The sequence below is a fragment of the Leucoraja erinacea genome, chromosome 16 (genome assembly GCF_028641065.1).
Source record: "Leucoraja erinacea ecotype New England chromosome 16, Leri_hhj_1, whole genome shotgun sequence".
Lineage (NCBI taxonomy): Eukaryota > Metazoa > Chordata > Chondrichthyes > Rajiformes > Rajidae > Leucoraja > Leucoraja erinaceus.
Genome location: NC_073392.1, coordinates 33,593,468 through 33,608,943, shown reverse-complemented (window position 1 = coordinate 33,608,943; position 15,476 = coordinate 33,593,468). Strand labels below are relative to the sequence as shown.

General features: G+C 48.0%; 1 protein-coding gene across 12 annotated transcripts in view; it reads left to right on the top strand.

The window, feature by feature from the left end:
• The window catches only part of setd5 (SET domain containing 5), a 144,702-nt gene that overhangs the window by 57,639 nt on the left and 71,587 nt on the right, over positions 1–15,476 (top strand). For all 12 annotated transcript variants that reach the window (XM_055648108.1, XM_055648111.1, XM_055648101.1 and 9 more), the window contains one exon: positions 12,322–12,427. In XM_055648108.1, coding sequence (XP_055504083.1) covers positions 12,322–12,427 — 106 coding nt within the window. The remainder of the gene's footprint in view (positions 1–12,321; positions 12,428–15,476) is intronic.

Genomic DNA, 15,476 nt, shown 5'->3' with positions numbered 1-15,476 from the left:
CCCCTCCCCCCCCCCCCTCCCCCCCCCCCCCCCCCTCCCCTCCTCCCCCCCCCCCCCCCCCCCCTCCCCCCCCCCCCCCCCCCCCCCCCCCCCCCCCCCCCCTCCCCTCCCCCCCCCCTTCTCCCTCCCCCCCCCTTCTCCCTCCCCCCCCCCCCTTCTCTTCCCCTCCCCCCCCCTTCTCCCTCCCCCCCCCTTCTCCCCCCCCCTTCTCTCTCCCTCCTCCCCCCCCCCCCCTCTCTACCTCCCCCCCTTCTCTTCCCCCCCCTTCTCCCTCCCCCCCCTTCTCTCCCCCCTTCTCCTCCCCCCCCCCTTCTCCCTCCCCCCCTTCCCCCCCCCCCCCTCTCCTCCCCCCCCCCTCCCTCCCCCCCTCCCCCCCCCCCCCCCTCCCCCCCCCCCCTTCCCCCCCCCCCCCCCCCCCCCCCCCCCCCCCCTCTCCCCCTCCCCCTCCCCCCCCTTCTCCCCCCCCCCCCCCCTCCCCTCCCCCCCTCCCCCTCCCCCCCCCCCCCCCCTCCCCCCTCTCTTCCCCCCCCCCCCTACCCCCCCCGTCCCCTCTCCCTCCCTTCTCCCTCCCCCCCCCCCCCCCCCCCCCTTCCCCCCCCCCCCCCCTCCCTCCCCCCCCTTCTCCCTCCCCCCCCCCCTTTCCCTCCCCCCCCCCTTCTCCCTCCCCCGTCCCTCCCTCCCCCCCCCTTTCTCCCTCCCCCCCCCCTTCCCCCCTCCCCTTCTCCCCTTCCCCCCCTTCTCCCTCCCTTCTCCCCCCCCTTCTCCCTCCCCCCCTTCTCCCTCCCCCCCCTTCCCTCTTCCCCTCCCCCCCTTCTCCCCCCTTCTCTCCCCCCCTCTCTCCCCCCCCTTCTCTGTTTCCCCCCCCTTCTCTGTTCCCCCCCCCCCTCTCTGTTCCCCCCCCTTCTCTGTTCCCCCCCCTTCTCTGTTCCCCCCCCCCTTCCTGTTTCCCCCCCCCCCCCCCTTCTCTTTCCCCCCCCTTCTCTGTCCCTCTCCTCCCCCCTTCTCTTTTCCTCCCCTTCCCCCCCTTCTCTTCTCCCCCCCCCCCCTTCTCCCCCCCCCCTTCTCTGTTCCCCCCCCCCCCTTCTCTGTTCCCCCCCCCCTCCTGTCCCCCCCCCCTTCTCTGTTCCCCCCCCCCTTCTCTGTCCCCCCCCCTTCTCTGCTCCCCCCCCCCTTCTCTCCTGTTCCCCCCCCCTTCTCTGTCTCCTCTCTCCCCTTCTCTGTTCCCCCCCCCCTTCCTCTGTTCTCCCCCCCCCTCCCTTTCTCCTGTTCCCCCCCCCTTCTCTCCCCCCCCTTCTCTGTTCCCCCCCCTTCTCTGTTCCCCCCCCCTTCTCCCTCCCCCCCCCCTTCTCTGTCCCCCCCCTTCTCTGTTCCCCCCCCCTTCCCCCCCCCCCCCCTTCTTCTGTGTCCCCCCCCCCTTCTCTGTTCCCCCCCCCCTTCTCCCCCCCCCCCCCCCTTCTCTGTTCCCCCCCCCCCCCCCCCCCCCCTTCTCTCCCCCCCTCCCCCCCCCCCCCTTCTCTGTCCCCCCCCCCTTCTCCCCTCCCCCCCCCCTTCTCTGTCCCCCCCCCCCTTCTCTCTGTTCCCCCCCCCTCTCTGTTCCCCCCCCCCTTCTCTGTCCCCCCCCCCTTCTCCTTTCCTCCCCCCCCTTCCCCCCCCCCCCTTTCCTTCTCTGTCCCCCCCCCCTTCCTTCTGTTCCCCCCCCCTTCTCTGTCCCCCCCCCCTTCCCCCCCTTCTCTGTTCTCCCCCCTTCTCCTGTCCCCCCCCCCTTCTCTGTTCCCCCCCCCCCCCCCCTTCTCTGTCCCCCCCCCTTCCTGTCTCTTGGTCCCCCCCCCCCCCCCTCCTTCTCTGTCCCCCCCCCCCCTTCTCTCCCCCCCCCCTCCCCCCTTCTCTGTCCCCCCCCTTCTCTGTTTCCCCCCCCTTCCTGTTTCCCCCCCCCTTCTCCTCCCCCCCCCCCTCTGTCTCTGTTCCCCCCCCTTCTCTGTTTCCCCCCCCCTTCTTCTCTTCTCTGTTCCCCCCCCCCCCCCCTTCTCTGTTCCCCCCCCCCCCTTCCTTCCCTCTGCCCCCCCCCCCCCCTCTGTTCCCCCCCCCCTCCTCTGCCCCCCCCCCCTCCTCTGCCCCCCCCCCCTCCTCTGCCCCCCCCCCTCCTCTCTGCCTCTGCCCCCCCCCTCCTCTGCCCCCCCCCTCCTCTGTCCCCCCCTCCTCCCTCCTCTCCCCCCCCCCTCCTCTGTCCCCCCCCCTCTGTCCCTGTCTGTCCCCCCCCCCCTTCTCTGTCCCCCCCTTCTCTGTCCCCCCCTTCTCTGTTCCCCCCCTTCTCTGCTTCCCTCCCTTCTCTGCTTCCCTCCCTTCTCTGTTCCCCCCCCTTCTCTGTTCCCCCCCCCTTCTCGCCATCCCCATTCCCCTCCCCCCCCCTTCTCCTTCCCTCCCCCCCCCTTCTCCTTCCCCCCCCCCCCCCCTCTCCTTCCTCCCCCCCCCCTCTGCTTCCTCCCCCCCCCTCTGCTTCCTCCCCCTCTCCACAGTCTCTAAAGGACTCACCTTCTCTGTGCAGCCATCTTTTACCTTCCTCTTCATTACGGCTGTGAATTTCCCCCGCTTTCCCAGGCCCCCCGCCTTTGTGAAGTGTGTGTGCGTGTGCAGCCGGTCGATCCAGCTCGCGGTTTCATTGCTGGCGGTCAATCCAGCTCGAGGTTTTCCAGGCGAGTGCCCTCGAGCTTGAAGGTCGAAGGCACTTGCTGTAAAGTCTCGTCAGTGGGACAGGCCCTTTATGGAGAAAAAAATAATCGTGCAGTTAGGCAAAGACTCGGGGGAATTACTGACTCATAAAAGCAAACATGCACGCAAGTCTGAGAGTGCTTGGTGGCCCATAGTTTACTAATAGTTCCAGCATTCAATTTATATTATAAACTGGTTAGGTTATAGAGATTAGAAAACTGAAATGGAGCATTCGGCCTAATTACTGTTTGTTGTATTTATGCAGCAGATAAACCTCCTTCCACTGATTGCTTAATTCATTTCTAATCTTTTCTCTTGCTTATTTTATCAGCATGCTTTAAGCAAGGCCTTTTTTTTTTAATTTTTTATTTTTTTTAAATTATAAACAAGTTTCCCATTCTGATCTCTCTTGGGATAAGGAGTTTTTCTTGGGTGTCTGTTTTGATGTTATCAATGACCAATCTAGATTGATCTATTTATTTATTTCGAGCAGAATAAAATAATAAAAAGCAAGTGTGAAACAGCATACAAAAAACAAAACAAGAATATTTATAAAGTATCATAAACAATATCTATAAATAAATGAAATTGTATGTGTCCGAAAAGGAGCAGGAAGAAGCCAAAGCTTATTAATTCCCACCCCTTATTCAACTGCTTGTAATTATCTTATACAAATTTAGCAGCTATATGTACACCATATGTACACCAGCCACTATATGTACACCAAATTATTTACATTTATACACTAATCAAATATTTACAAAGCCATACAAAAAAGAAAAAAAGAAAAAGAAAAGAAAAAACCCTTATAGTATACAGTATCTTAGTCATATATACAACCCATCACTCTAAATCAACCTTCCCAATACAATCAGTATAACAAATATCCCTCTCACAATAACCTATCCTCATCCCAATATCCTTTTAAACAAGTGTTTTTGTACATCTTTTTAAACTGAATTATGCTTGTGCTAAGTTTTATCTCCTGTTCCAGACCATTCCACAAATTCACACCACAAATTGTTATGCACATACTTTTAAGAGTTGTTCTGACATTGAGTTTTTTTAAATTATGTTCCCCTCTCAAATTATACCCACCCTGTCTTTCCATAAACAGTTTTTGTATATTTCTTGGAAGTAAATTATTCCTTGCTCTGTACATGATTTGAGCAGTCTTAAATTTAACCAGATTGGTGAACTTCAGTGGATGTGACTTTAAGAATAATAAATTGGTATGTTCAAGATATCCAACGTTATTGATAATTCTTATTGCTCTTTTTTGTAAGCCCTAGTTTTGTTTTCCTCCACAAGTTAAAATATCTTCCATGTGTCAATACTATAAAATCCCTTTAGCAGCATAAAAATGGTAGGATACAAGATACAAGATAGATTTATTCATCACATGTGCCAGATGGCACAGTGAAATGAAATTCCCATACAGCCATACAATAAGAAAAGGGACACAACACACTATAGGGTTTGACATAAAACATCCCCACACAGCAGAATCAAAGTTTCCCACTGTGTGGGAAGGCACCAAAGTCAGTCTCTTCCTCCATTGTTCCCCGTGGTCAGGGTCCCCCCGTGCCCTCCGCAGTTGCCGCTACGGGCGGCCCGATGTCCAGGACGGGCGGCCCGATGTCCAGGACGGGCGGCCTGATGTCCAGGATTAGGGAAAAAGGGAAGCGTTTGTCAGACTCTGAAAGAATACCCCAGGAAGCTTGGAACAGTATTGAAAGTGTTGGAGTGCAATTGAAAGGAAAGCAAAGAAAGGGTAGGGGAGCTGCCTTGGGAAGATTAGGGTGATTGATGGGCTGCCAATTAAGCAAAGGCAGCTTTGTACTGGATGGTGTGAGCTTCTTGAGAGTTGTTGGTGCTGCACCTGTCCTGGCAAGTAGAGAAGTGGAGCATTTAACAGGTCACTGATAGTAGGCGAGTAGCAAAGTGTACAATTATGAGATTCCCCTTGAGAAAGGAATTACTGCAAGAAACATGTTTTTTTCACTGAAGCTGTTTAGGCTAAAGTTAAAGGCAATCTCAAAGAAATGTAATTACATCATTCATTCGCCATTGCACGCATGCACCTCTATGCTGCCTGGTTTACCTAGCAGCATTGAGATAACTTGAATTGCATGACAATGTTCTCCTCAATGCACATCCCTCAAAGCGATGTTACAAGCTGAAAAAGTTGAATTGTACAAACCTTTTATCATTTCTTCCTCTTGCCACCCGACCTGAAAATGAATTTTATGCCTGAAAGAAAGGTTTTCATGTGTTGCTTTGATGTTGACCTCTATTCTTCATTTGTCCCGCAATACCTTAGGGTTGTATTTTGGATTTTGAGAGTGAATGTTTTGCATCCCATTCACTTTACTTGAGCAGTAATGTGCTTAAAAATGATTGAAGCATAATCAGGCATGTTTCCATCACATATGTGTGTTATAGCGTTTTCATCTTTTGTCATCCTCGCATTTTGTGGCTGTATTTAAGGAGATCCACCTTGGGTATGTGCTGGATTATTATGCCAAAGAAAGAGTCTCAATTATATTCTCATTGCTCTGTCGATATCTGAAGTTCTATTTATTTCTTCACGTCACACTCCTCTTGCATCAGCACAGGAGCTTCAGTTAACTCCAGCTTGTGGTAAACCTTATGGAAGGAATTTAGGTTGAACCCGAAAATGAAGTTTTTTAAAGAACACCAGGTTTCTTTTTGAAACTCTCCAATAAAACGATACTTTCATCAATCTTAGAACAGCACAGGAACAGGCCTTTTGGCCAGCAATCAAAGCCAACCATGGTAAATGTACAAAAATAGACAATAGGTGCAGGAGTAGGCCATTCAACCCTTCGAGCCAGCACCGACCGCCATTCAATGTGATCATGGCGGATCATCCCCAATCAGTACCCCGTTCCTGCCTTCTCCCCATATTTCCTGACTTTAAGAGCTCTATCTAGCTCTCTCTTGAAAGTATCCAGAGAACTGGCCTCCACCGCCCTCTGAGGCAGAGAATTCCACAGACACAACTCTCTGTGAGGAAAAAGTGTTTCCTCGTCTCCGTTCTAAGTGGCTTACCCCTTATTCTTAAACTGTAGCCTCTGATTCTGGACTCTCCCAACATCGGGAACATGTTTCCTGCCTCCAGCGTGTCCAAACCCTTAACTATCTTATGTTTCAATAAGATTCCCTCTCATCCTTCTAAAATCCTGAGTGTACAAGCCCAGCCGCTCCATTCACTCAGCATATGACAGTCCAGCCATCCAGGGAATTAACCTTGTGAACCTACGCTGCACTCCCTCAATAGCAAAAATGGTTCTATTCGTATTGTGTGGAGGTGAATGACAGAACAAATGAGAATTCTGTAGTGATCATCCTGTGTAAGCAAGGGCTTGAATTTGTCAGCAAGTATCCTTTTGCAAATTATTTGAAACATGGGCTGATTTTGCTATTTAATCAAATGATGATTTTCTATGTCCACCATATGTTCTTGTATTTTTCTGAAAAGGTATAAATCTCTCCGAAAGAGTTCTTCTGTTCATTTTTCATTCTCCGGATATTCATTCCAAAACACAAACGCCATGTGCCGATGCCTCATTGAAGTCGATCGTATAGCCAAAACAACTTCTAACTGCTGCGATGAAGAAGAAATGATACCAATGGGCCTTAGAATATAAAGATTGGAACGTGAGGACAGGAGAAAGGTGTAATTCAGTGATGAGAGCCATTCCCTGGTTCAGGACCAACGTAGCCATGTTTGGCGAGCCGGTGAGAGATGCCATATCGACCAGTTTGTCAAACCGCCTGAAAAGATGACAGCTGGATTTACTCAACGGGTCAGGCAGCATCTCTGCAGAACGTGGACTGGTGACCTTTGGGGGTCAGGACCCTTCAAATTCCTGAAAAGAAGATATTCTGGGGTTGTTTCAGCGACTGTTGTGTTGTTTTGCTGCTCCCAATTGATGGACGATGACATTGCCGCAATATATCAAAGTGTTGCAGAGACGAGTAGTGCCAGAGATAGCGAAGACTTTTCCAGATCTGGGATATACCAACAAAACCTTGCATCAGCGGTGCATCAGTATTGGTGACCCAATTTTTCCAGCAAGGGGATACGTGTCTTGGACTGGACTGATAACTTGCCTGATCAAAATCGGATTGCAAATTTGTAGTCATTTATCAAGGAGAGACTGCAAGGAAAGGACTGTTCCATGAGGCAGAAGTTCATTGAGGCCATAATTTAGCTTTGGTATTGAGATGAAAAAATTCCTGCGGAATTGCAAACTCTCAGAATTTGGTCGATTCCATGCCAAATCGTGTCTAAGTTTTGATAAAAAACCGTGATGGACATATGATGTACTAAAGATATAATGGTGCGGTGATAATGAATAAACGGTAGCAATGCAACGTGTATTTTGGTGTGTTATTCTTCATTCAATTAATTTGCACAAATATATATATGAAGCCGAAATCTTTAGCAAGCTGAAAATTGATTAATCTTTAGCTGGAATTTGTTTCTGTGGATTATGTAGTGTTTTGCAGAAGAAATTATCTTTGCATTTGGCATGTGTGATGATGAAGTTTGTTATATCTCAACTGGTGTCTATCTGTTTCTGTGGTGAGCATTTATCCTTTGACAAATCCATTGTGCAGACAACCTGAAAGTTGTTACAAAACAATTTGGCTGGATAAAACCTAGATATCCCCGCTTACACTGTTCATACAAACAAGTCTTTTGGTGTCTATAATTACCTATGAGGTTTTTAAAGTGATTGGATATCTTGTAACTGGAACAACTTACTTTCCATCTTCTCACCATTACAAAAAATGGCTGCATTTAACATTTTGTGGTGACGTTATGGTACTTGCGACCTTTTTTACATAGCTGAACCAAATACTGCATTATTCTATCCATGCAGGGCATGTTAACAACTAAACCCATTAGATTATTTTGTTAATGGAATCAGAATTTCAAAGGATGTTGGTAATAGTAATGGATAACGCTCCTTGTGAATTTCATTAAATATTAACCGTTCATTGAATTGGTAAAGGTTGAGAGGCAGCTTGAAAGATTTGAGGGAGATAAGGCATGTTCCTAACTGATAATTTAAGGCATTAGTGCTTAAGTTATTTTTGTGACTGGTTGAGGAATTACTATCGTCCAAGACATGACTGCTCTGCTTTTCCTCTGCTTTTCGGAAGAGCCTTCCCATCTTTCATGCCAGCCTGAGAAAAAACCTTTCCACATCATTCTCATCTGAAATACTGCTTGCTCCTTTTATTTTAAATATGTACTTTGGAAGGTGTGTGTACATGATGGGCTTATGGGGTAAGTGGGAGGGGGAAAGAAACGGGTTATTGAAAAGAAGGGTGTGTGAGAGCAAGTGGGTGGATCAGAAGAGAGAGAAAGGATCAACAAAAGTAGGTTAGCTGAAATCAGAGGTGATATTCATGCCATTGGTTTGTAGACTACTCGGGCAGAATATGAGGTGTTGTTCCTCCAGTTTCCTCCAGTTTGCTTAGAATTAATTATTTTAATTGAACACACATGGAAATAAATTCATTTCACCTGGAAGAATGTGTTGATAACTGTATGCCTCTCTCATTCATGATTTATTAGATGTTTTCACTCATCAAGCTCCCCTGCCTTATAAAGTGCAGGTTACCAGATTACTTGCTGCCATCTACTGGTGGTTCATAATAAATCATGCAATTGAATGACCCAGAGGAAACAAGGAAAGGTTGGTTTACACAAAAAAGGACACAAAGTGTTGGTGTAGCTCAGAAGGGTGGGTGGAAGGAAGTTTAATAGTCACTTGTCAAAAGGGAATTGGATATATTTAAAAAGGGGAAAAAACACAAATTTATCAGGAACAAGGAAAGGGCTAGATTCTGAGATGAATACCTATGTCAGAAAGTCAACATGGTGGGTCAAACAGTGCACCTTTGATGACTTTACCATTACATAGGAATTGATAATACCCAGTTAGTAATATAATAGCACTTGTTATCTTGGGGAGTGATTGAAGTAAATAATAAAGATGCATCTAAGGCGAGGCTGGACAAGATACAGGAAAAAATGAAATAAAGGGTTTACGTTGGGTGAAAGGAAAGACTTTGCTCTGCAGAACTTAAACTAAGTGAGGCAGTACGTAGGTTTAATGCGATCAAGGCAGCTTGAAGACTTTTCAAGCAAAAGGAAATATTTTTTAAAAAAAGCATTTTTCTCAATTTTGAATTGTTTCCTGTGGAATTGCAAGCTTGGCATCGAGACAATCACTGCCAAATGGAGAAGTAAGGAGTGGGATGGGGGGTGGTAGGAGGGTCTGGCTCACAACAGTGGCATTTTAGACTGTGCTTGTGGGAAGTAAATTGTCCTTGGTGTGTCAGACAGTGCCAGTGTACGGGGGTCGGTGCAGACTCGGTGGGCCGAAGGGCCTGTTTCTGTGCTGTATCTCTAAAGTAAACTAAGCCTCCCTTTGCCAGAGAATCCCATAAAGGCATTAATTAAACTGTTGCATTGGCCTGAACTTGGAAAGTAGTGGTTCTGTAATGTTGTATACTTCCTTGCTTTGTATATATATTTATTCATTATGCTCGCAGATATTTTCCACATAGATAATGTCTTGATTCTGTAGCAGTAAGGCTATGAACACTTCAATACTGTGCATATTGCACAAGCAGGACTGCAAACAGTGGATGAAATTCCAATGAGTAATAGAATGGAAATGGTATGAAGCAATTTCAGTGATGGAAAAGATATTGTCTCCAAACTTCAGTTTAAATTTCTTGTGTAAATGTCGGAGAGCAGTTGGGTTTAGAATTAGACATTGATCATAAGATCACAAGACAGATACAAAATGTGGGAGTAACTCAGCGGGTCAGGCAGCATCTCTGGCGAGAAGGAATGGGTGTCGTTTCGGGTTGAGACCCTTCTTCAGACTGTTCCCTGAGTCACTCCAGCATTTTGTGTCTATCTTCATTTTAAACCAGAATCTGCAGTTCCTTTCTACACATAAGATCACAAGCCATTACGGCAGAATTAGGCCATTCGGCCCATCAAGTCTGCTCCGTAATTAGATTGTGGCTAATCTATTTTTCCCGCTCAACCCATTTCTGCTTTCTCCCTGTAACATTTGACACCCTTACTAATCAAGAAGCTATAATTTTCCAATAGTATTTGATAAAGAGTTTGGAACTGGTTGGTAAGATTTGGAAGATTTGATGTTTCTTGTGGAGGTTGAATAAATGGCTTCAGCTTTAACCGGTCTCCCTCCTCTCGGACTCTCCCTGGATGGCTCTCTACCCTCTTTGCACCTTTTTATTTCCAACTGTTGGCGGGACATCAACCGCCTTAAAAAAAAGAAGGGTCTCGATCCGAAACGTCACCCATTCCTTCTCTCCAGAGATGCTGCCTGTCCAGCTGAGTTACTACAGCATTTTGTGTCTACCTTCAATTTAAACCAGCATCTGCAGTTCTTTCCGACATGGCTTCAGCTTTAAGTTGAGTGGAAAAATGTCTTGCTCTCCCAGTAATGTGTTAGATTCAGATTCAAACTTTATTGTCATTGTGCAGTGTACAGTACAGAGACAACGAAATGCAGTTAGCATTTCCCTAGAAGAGCGACAGTCATTGTGACAGATTAGTGGCAGTGGAGTAATTGGCAGATGCGATGGTCAGGTGGAATTGGATATTCGTGTGGAATCTAACTGTCCAGACTATGCTGGTAAGTGCTTGAGTCCCGAACATTTACCTATTTAGACATCAGCAGTCTGGTGTCTTTAATGCACATCAATTCATTGCACCAGTCCCTTCTGCTGCTTGTTTTGATGTGGTACTAAGTCATGTAGATTAATCTTGCTGAGATTCCCCCAGCTTTTACTCTGAAGAATTGAACAGTTGGAATGCAAATAAGAAATAATGTTAAATTATTTATAAGCCATTAGGTGCTTTTAATTTTTTTTAAATATTGTAAAGCCATGCATATCATTTTTTAATATTTCTGAATGCCAGAAACATTGACCTTTGCAGAACCTGTTAGCTTTTACTGCCAGCAGTATTTTAAGGGGCACTTTGAGGCGCTGCCTCAGTGCACTGCTGAAGGTCCTACTGCTACTTAGGCCACAACCATGGATTCTAAGACACTCTGAGCCTGCCACATTTGGACTGGGTTGGGGCTCTGTGTGTGGGGGATGGTGGTGATGTTAGGGCAGCAGCAGAATGCAGGAAACATGACGATGATCACAGGGTATTCATCTATGAGGTCCTGAAATGGCAGCTTCTGAGAATTGCAGATCTGTACAGCCTAATCTTAAAATAGACCTCTACCCCTGCATGTATTGACACAAATGTGTTGTTGGTGGGTGACAGGCTGCAAGGTGAAGAAACCATTGAAATGGGATATTATGGCCAGTACGGAAAAGGGGGCATTTCTTTGTAACGTTATTGCCCTCTGGTGGTGTGATATAGAAATTGTTTTGGAAAGCAATGAAACGTTTCCTATTTTATCACTCTGTTCTTGCTGTACAGTATGCAGCAGAGGAAAATAATGTGTTATTTTGTATACCTTTTAATAATTGACCATTGTCATTCTGTGCTCTATAATCAATGCAATTCTGTGCCCTTTCATAATTTTATGTAATTCCACAAACAAATACTTTAAAATGTAGGCCCCATTGTAATATTCTCAAGCTCTTATCTCCAATGTGTGTGCAGTCAAGTCCAGATCATTTTTTATGGTTCCAATACATTGATAAATATTGGCCTGGACTAGTTTGAGTGGTTACATGGCTTTTGCCAAACTAAACTGATATATTACCCCCAAAGATAGACACAAAGTGCTGGAGTAACTCAGCTGGTCAGGCAACATCTCTGGAGAAAAAGGATCGGTGACGTTTCGGGTCAGGACCCTTCTTCAGACTGAAGCCAGAAATGTCACCCATCTTTTTTCCCCAGAGATGGTGTATGTTAATCAGTCGTTGTGACAGATTGGTGGCAGAGGAGTAATTGATAGATGTAATGGTCAGGTAGAGTTGGAAATCTTTGATATATGTGTGGAATCTAGTTGCCCAGACCATGTAGGCAAGTACTCGATTCCCAAACATTTGCCTGTTTGAACATCACCAGCCTGGGGTCTTTCACGCACATCAAATCATTATACCCGTCCCTTCTGCTGCTCGTTTTGATGGCACCAATTCATGTAGATGAATCTTGCTGAGATTTCCCCAGCATTTACTTCATTTTATATTATCCCATTTTTTTGTGTCAGTTCAAAGAGGATATTGTGATATGCTGCTAAAGTGCATGGATGTCTGATATTTAAACTGGAAACAAGGTACTAATACTGAATAAAGGCAAAAAAAATGCACATTAGTGTGACTTTGCAGGAAGATAGACACAAAATGCTGGAGTAACTCAGCAGGTCAGGCAGCATCTCTGGAGAAAAGGAATAGGTGATGTTTCGGATCGAGACCCTTGGTACAGTTTGATACTAAAAGGAAGAAGAGAACATTTGATTTGTAAAAGATCCACGAATCAGTAAACAAAACAGAACTTTAAAGCTACATCAGTAAAATGAGAGAACTAATTTTGTTTTGGCTTTGGCTTCATTTTTTTAGCCCAGAGTCAGTGGAAGCTAGTCCTGCGGTTGCTGAGAAGAACAGCTACGCAAATCACAACTATGGAAGTGCACAACATCATGGATACCGAGGTCTGCCATATGCAGTGAGTAATCAAGCCCTGTTTTACCAGCAACTATGCTATGTGTACATTCTGTTCTGACAGGTTTAAATCAAAATGGCATGCACCTGAAAGAGTAATTTCCTCCAAATAGCCATATTGGTCCTTGAGCCTACAACTATGATATAGTTAACCTTGTGTGAGATTACTGGAACGATTTACGGGTATGAACCAGCCATGTGAATTTAAGGCCAGCTTGTGGGCAGCAATATTTGGTAAGATACTATTTTAGTATCTTTGTCTGTTTCTGGTTTGCTATGTACTTTAACAATCTGAGAAGAGGCTTAAAAAGAATGCAAATTAAATTAGCTGATTCAGCTTAAATGGTAGACGTACCAAATAATTCTGAGATCATTAAGACATCAGATCAGAAATGGACAAAAATGTGGTGAAGCAATTTAATATCAGTTAATCACATTTGAAGGAATAAACAAAATGTGTAGGAAGGTCAATGGTTAATTTTATTTGTCATATACACCCGAAAGTGCAGTGAAATGAATTTGTCAGCAGCTGTACAATTAAAAAAGAACACACAATACACAATAAGATTTAACACAAACTTCCACCACAGCATTCTTCACTGTGGTGGAAGGCACAATGTTCAGTCAGTCCTCCCCCATTGTTCACCCGTGGTCGGGGCCATAAACCTCCGCAGTCGCCCCTATGGACGGCCGGATGTACAGGCCCTCTCATCGGGACGATGGAACACACTCCACGGCCTGGAGGTCCCGAATCGGCGCTTTCTTACCGGACACTGCGGCTTCAGGATGTTGTAGGCCGGCAGTCGGAGCTCTTCTCTGGCTATACCCGGCGAGGGATCCCGCTTCGGATGGCAAGTCCACGCAGCACCAGCGTCTAGGAGCTCTGCAGACCGCGGCTTCAGGATGTAACAGTCCGCGATAGGGGCATTCCCTTCTGGCGACCCCCCCAGCAAGGGCTCGCCTGCTCCGCAATGAAAAGTCCACGCTGCGCCCGCTGCTGAAACTCTGGGCCCGACTCCGGGAAAGACTGCTCCAATCCATGGTGTTAGGCCGCGAGGGAGGCGACATGGAAAAAATCGCCTCTCGGTGGAGGAGGCGACCAAAAGCGGTTCCCCCCTTCCCCCCCCTCACCACCCCCCACACAAGACACACCGAGAGACACTAAAACAAACATTTGGACACATTAAAAAAAAAAGTAGAAATAACGAACACGCTACTGGCAGGGCAACCGTCTCGCTGACCAAAGACTGCTGATGCTAGTTTAAATCGAAGGTAGACACAAATTGCTGGAGTAACTCAGCGGGACAGGCAGCATCTCTGGAGAAGGAGTGGGTGACGTTTCGTGTCGAGAACCTTCTGAGGAAGGGTCTCGACCAGAAACGTCACCCACTCCTCTCCAGAGATGCTGCCTGTCCCGCTGAGTTACTCCAGCAATTTGTGTCTACCTTTGGAGGAATAAAGCTAGCTAAATAGCTTGGAAACGTGGAGGAATTTGTAAATTCATATTCACAAGACATTAAAAATAATGCCTCAGTGTGGATTTTGTCGCAGATGAAAGCTGAAGGAATATTGTGATTTATGGTAAGTTATTTAATATTAAAGTTGATTTGTAACTATGTCAGTGTCAGTGTAAAACATAAATAAAACGTATAGTGAGTATTTTGTGCGACTTTGGGATATGAGCATATTGTACCTTTGTGGCGTCAGTTGAACCCTCGTCAGTGGTTACGAGAGCTGTCACGTGACGTCATGGGTTAAAGGGAGTGTCCTGCTACATAAGCAGATCTCACCTTGAGATCGGGAGTCGACAGGTAGCTGAGCTCGAGACAACACCCTCGCTCAGCAGCAGACCTGATGACTGCAGCCGACAGCCCAGCCCTGCTGAACGACGCTGCCGCCAACCCGGCCCTACCATAAGGTATGCCGCAGGCCGCCCGGATCTATAGGTGCGGTCCGGGCCTTGTTTGACAACCGCCAATCTTCCCTGCCCGGAGCCGACCACCAGAGCTGAAAGGCCGTGGCTGCCGTCGCTCCCCCACCAGCCACTGTTCCCCCACCAACTGCTGCAGGAGCTGCGAGTTTAGGAGCCCCCCACCCCCAGCATCAACGCCGCCCACCCCGGGAGCGGGGAGAGAGCGGGCCCGCCCATTACCCCGCCAGCTGTTGCTAGCCTCTAGATCGAGTGGGCCTACCTGCCCGAAGACTGCCTTCTGCTCCTCACCGGCACGGATTTCGAACATCCCCTGGCCGCCCATCCGGTCGGGCTGTGGTCGGCCCAGCATCGGGGTGGAGCCTCGGGCGGGTGTGAGCCGGCGCACCCGCGACGGATTCCCCTGCAGCTTCCAGTCTCCGCCGAGGGCGGGCGGCAGCGCAGCCGGTCTCCGGCGACACGGTAACGGTGGGTGGAGTCCCTATCTGCAGCGGTGGGTTTAGGCGCTTCGATGCCGGCCGCCTCAGCCTGCCGCCAAAATGGCCGCCACGGCCTACTACCACGTGGCCGCCGTAGTGAATGCAAAAGGCCGCCGTGGCCAGCCGGAAGCGACGCTAGATCTGCAGTCTGACCACCGTCAACGGCGCCACCTCGGATCGGATGGTGTCTCTACATCCTGACCGCTGGTAACAGTGCCACTTTAGGTCGGATGGTGTCACTGCAACCTCCTGTTTTCCAGCACAGCTTCTCATCGGACATTGGATTCCCGAGCCATCCTGCACCATGGACATTGGCCAATTTGCACTTTTAGTTTCCTACCACTATTGGACTTGTTTGCTCACTATAGTTTTTTTTCCTCTCTTCACTTTTTTTTACATAGTAATGACCTTGCCAGGTTTAGCTTTTAGTTTATTCTTATTTCCTGGTTGTATTTTATTTGGTTTGCTTTGTTGCCGACGTCTCCCAGCCATTGTTGAGTGCTGTATTTTTCGGGTCACTATCCACTGCTGGTCGATGAGATGCGACTGTGTCTCGTCCATCCTGCGGCTTTTGCATTGGTCTCCTCGCACCCCTCAGCATACGGCCGGGATGGCCCACAGCCGAAGAGTCGACTGCACCCGTG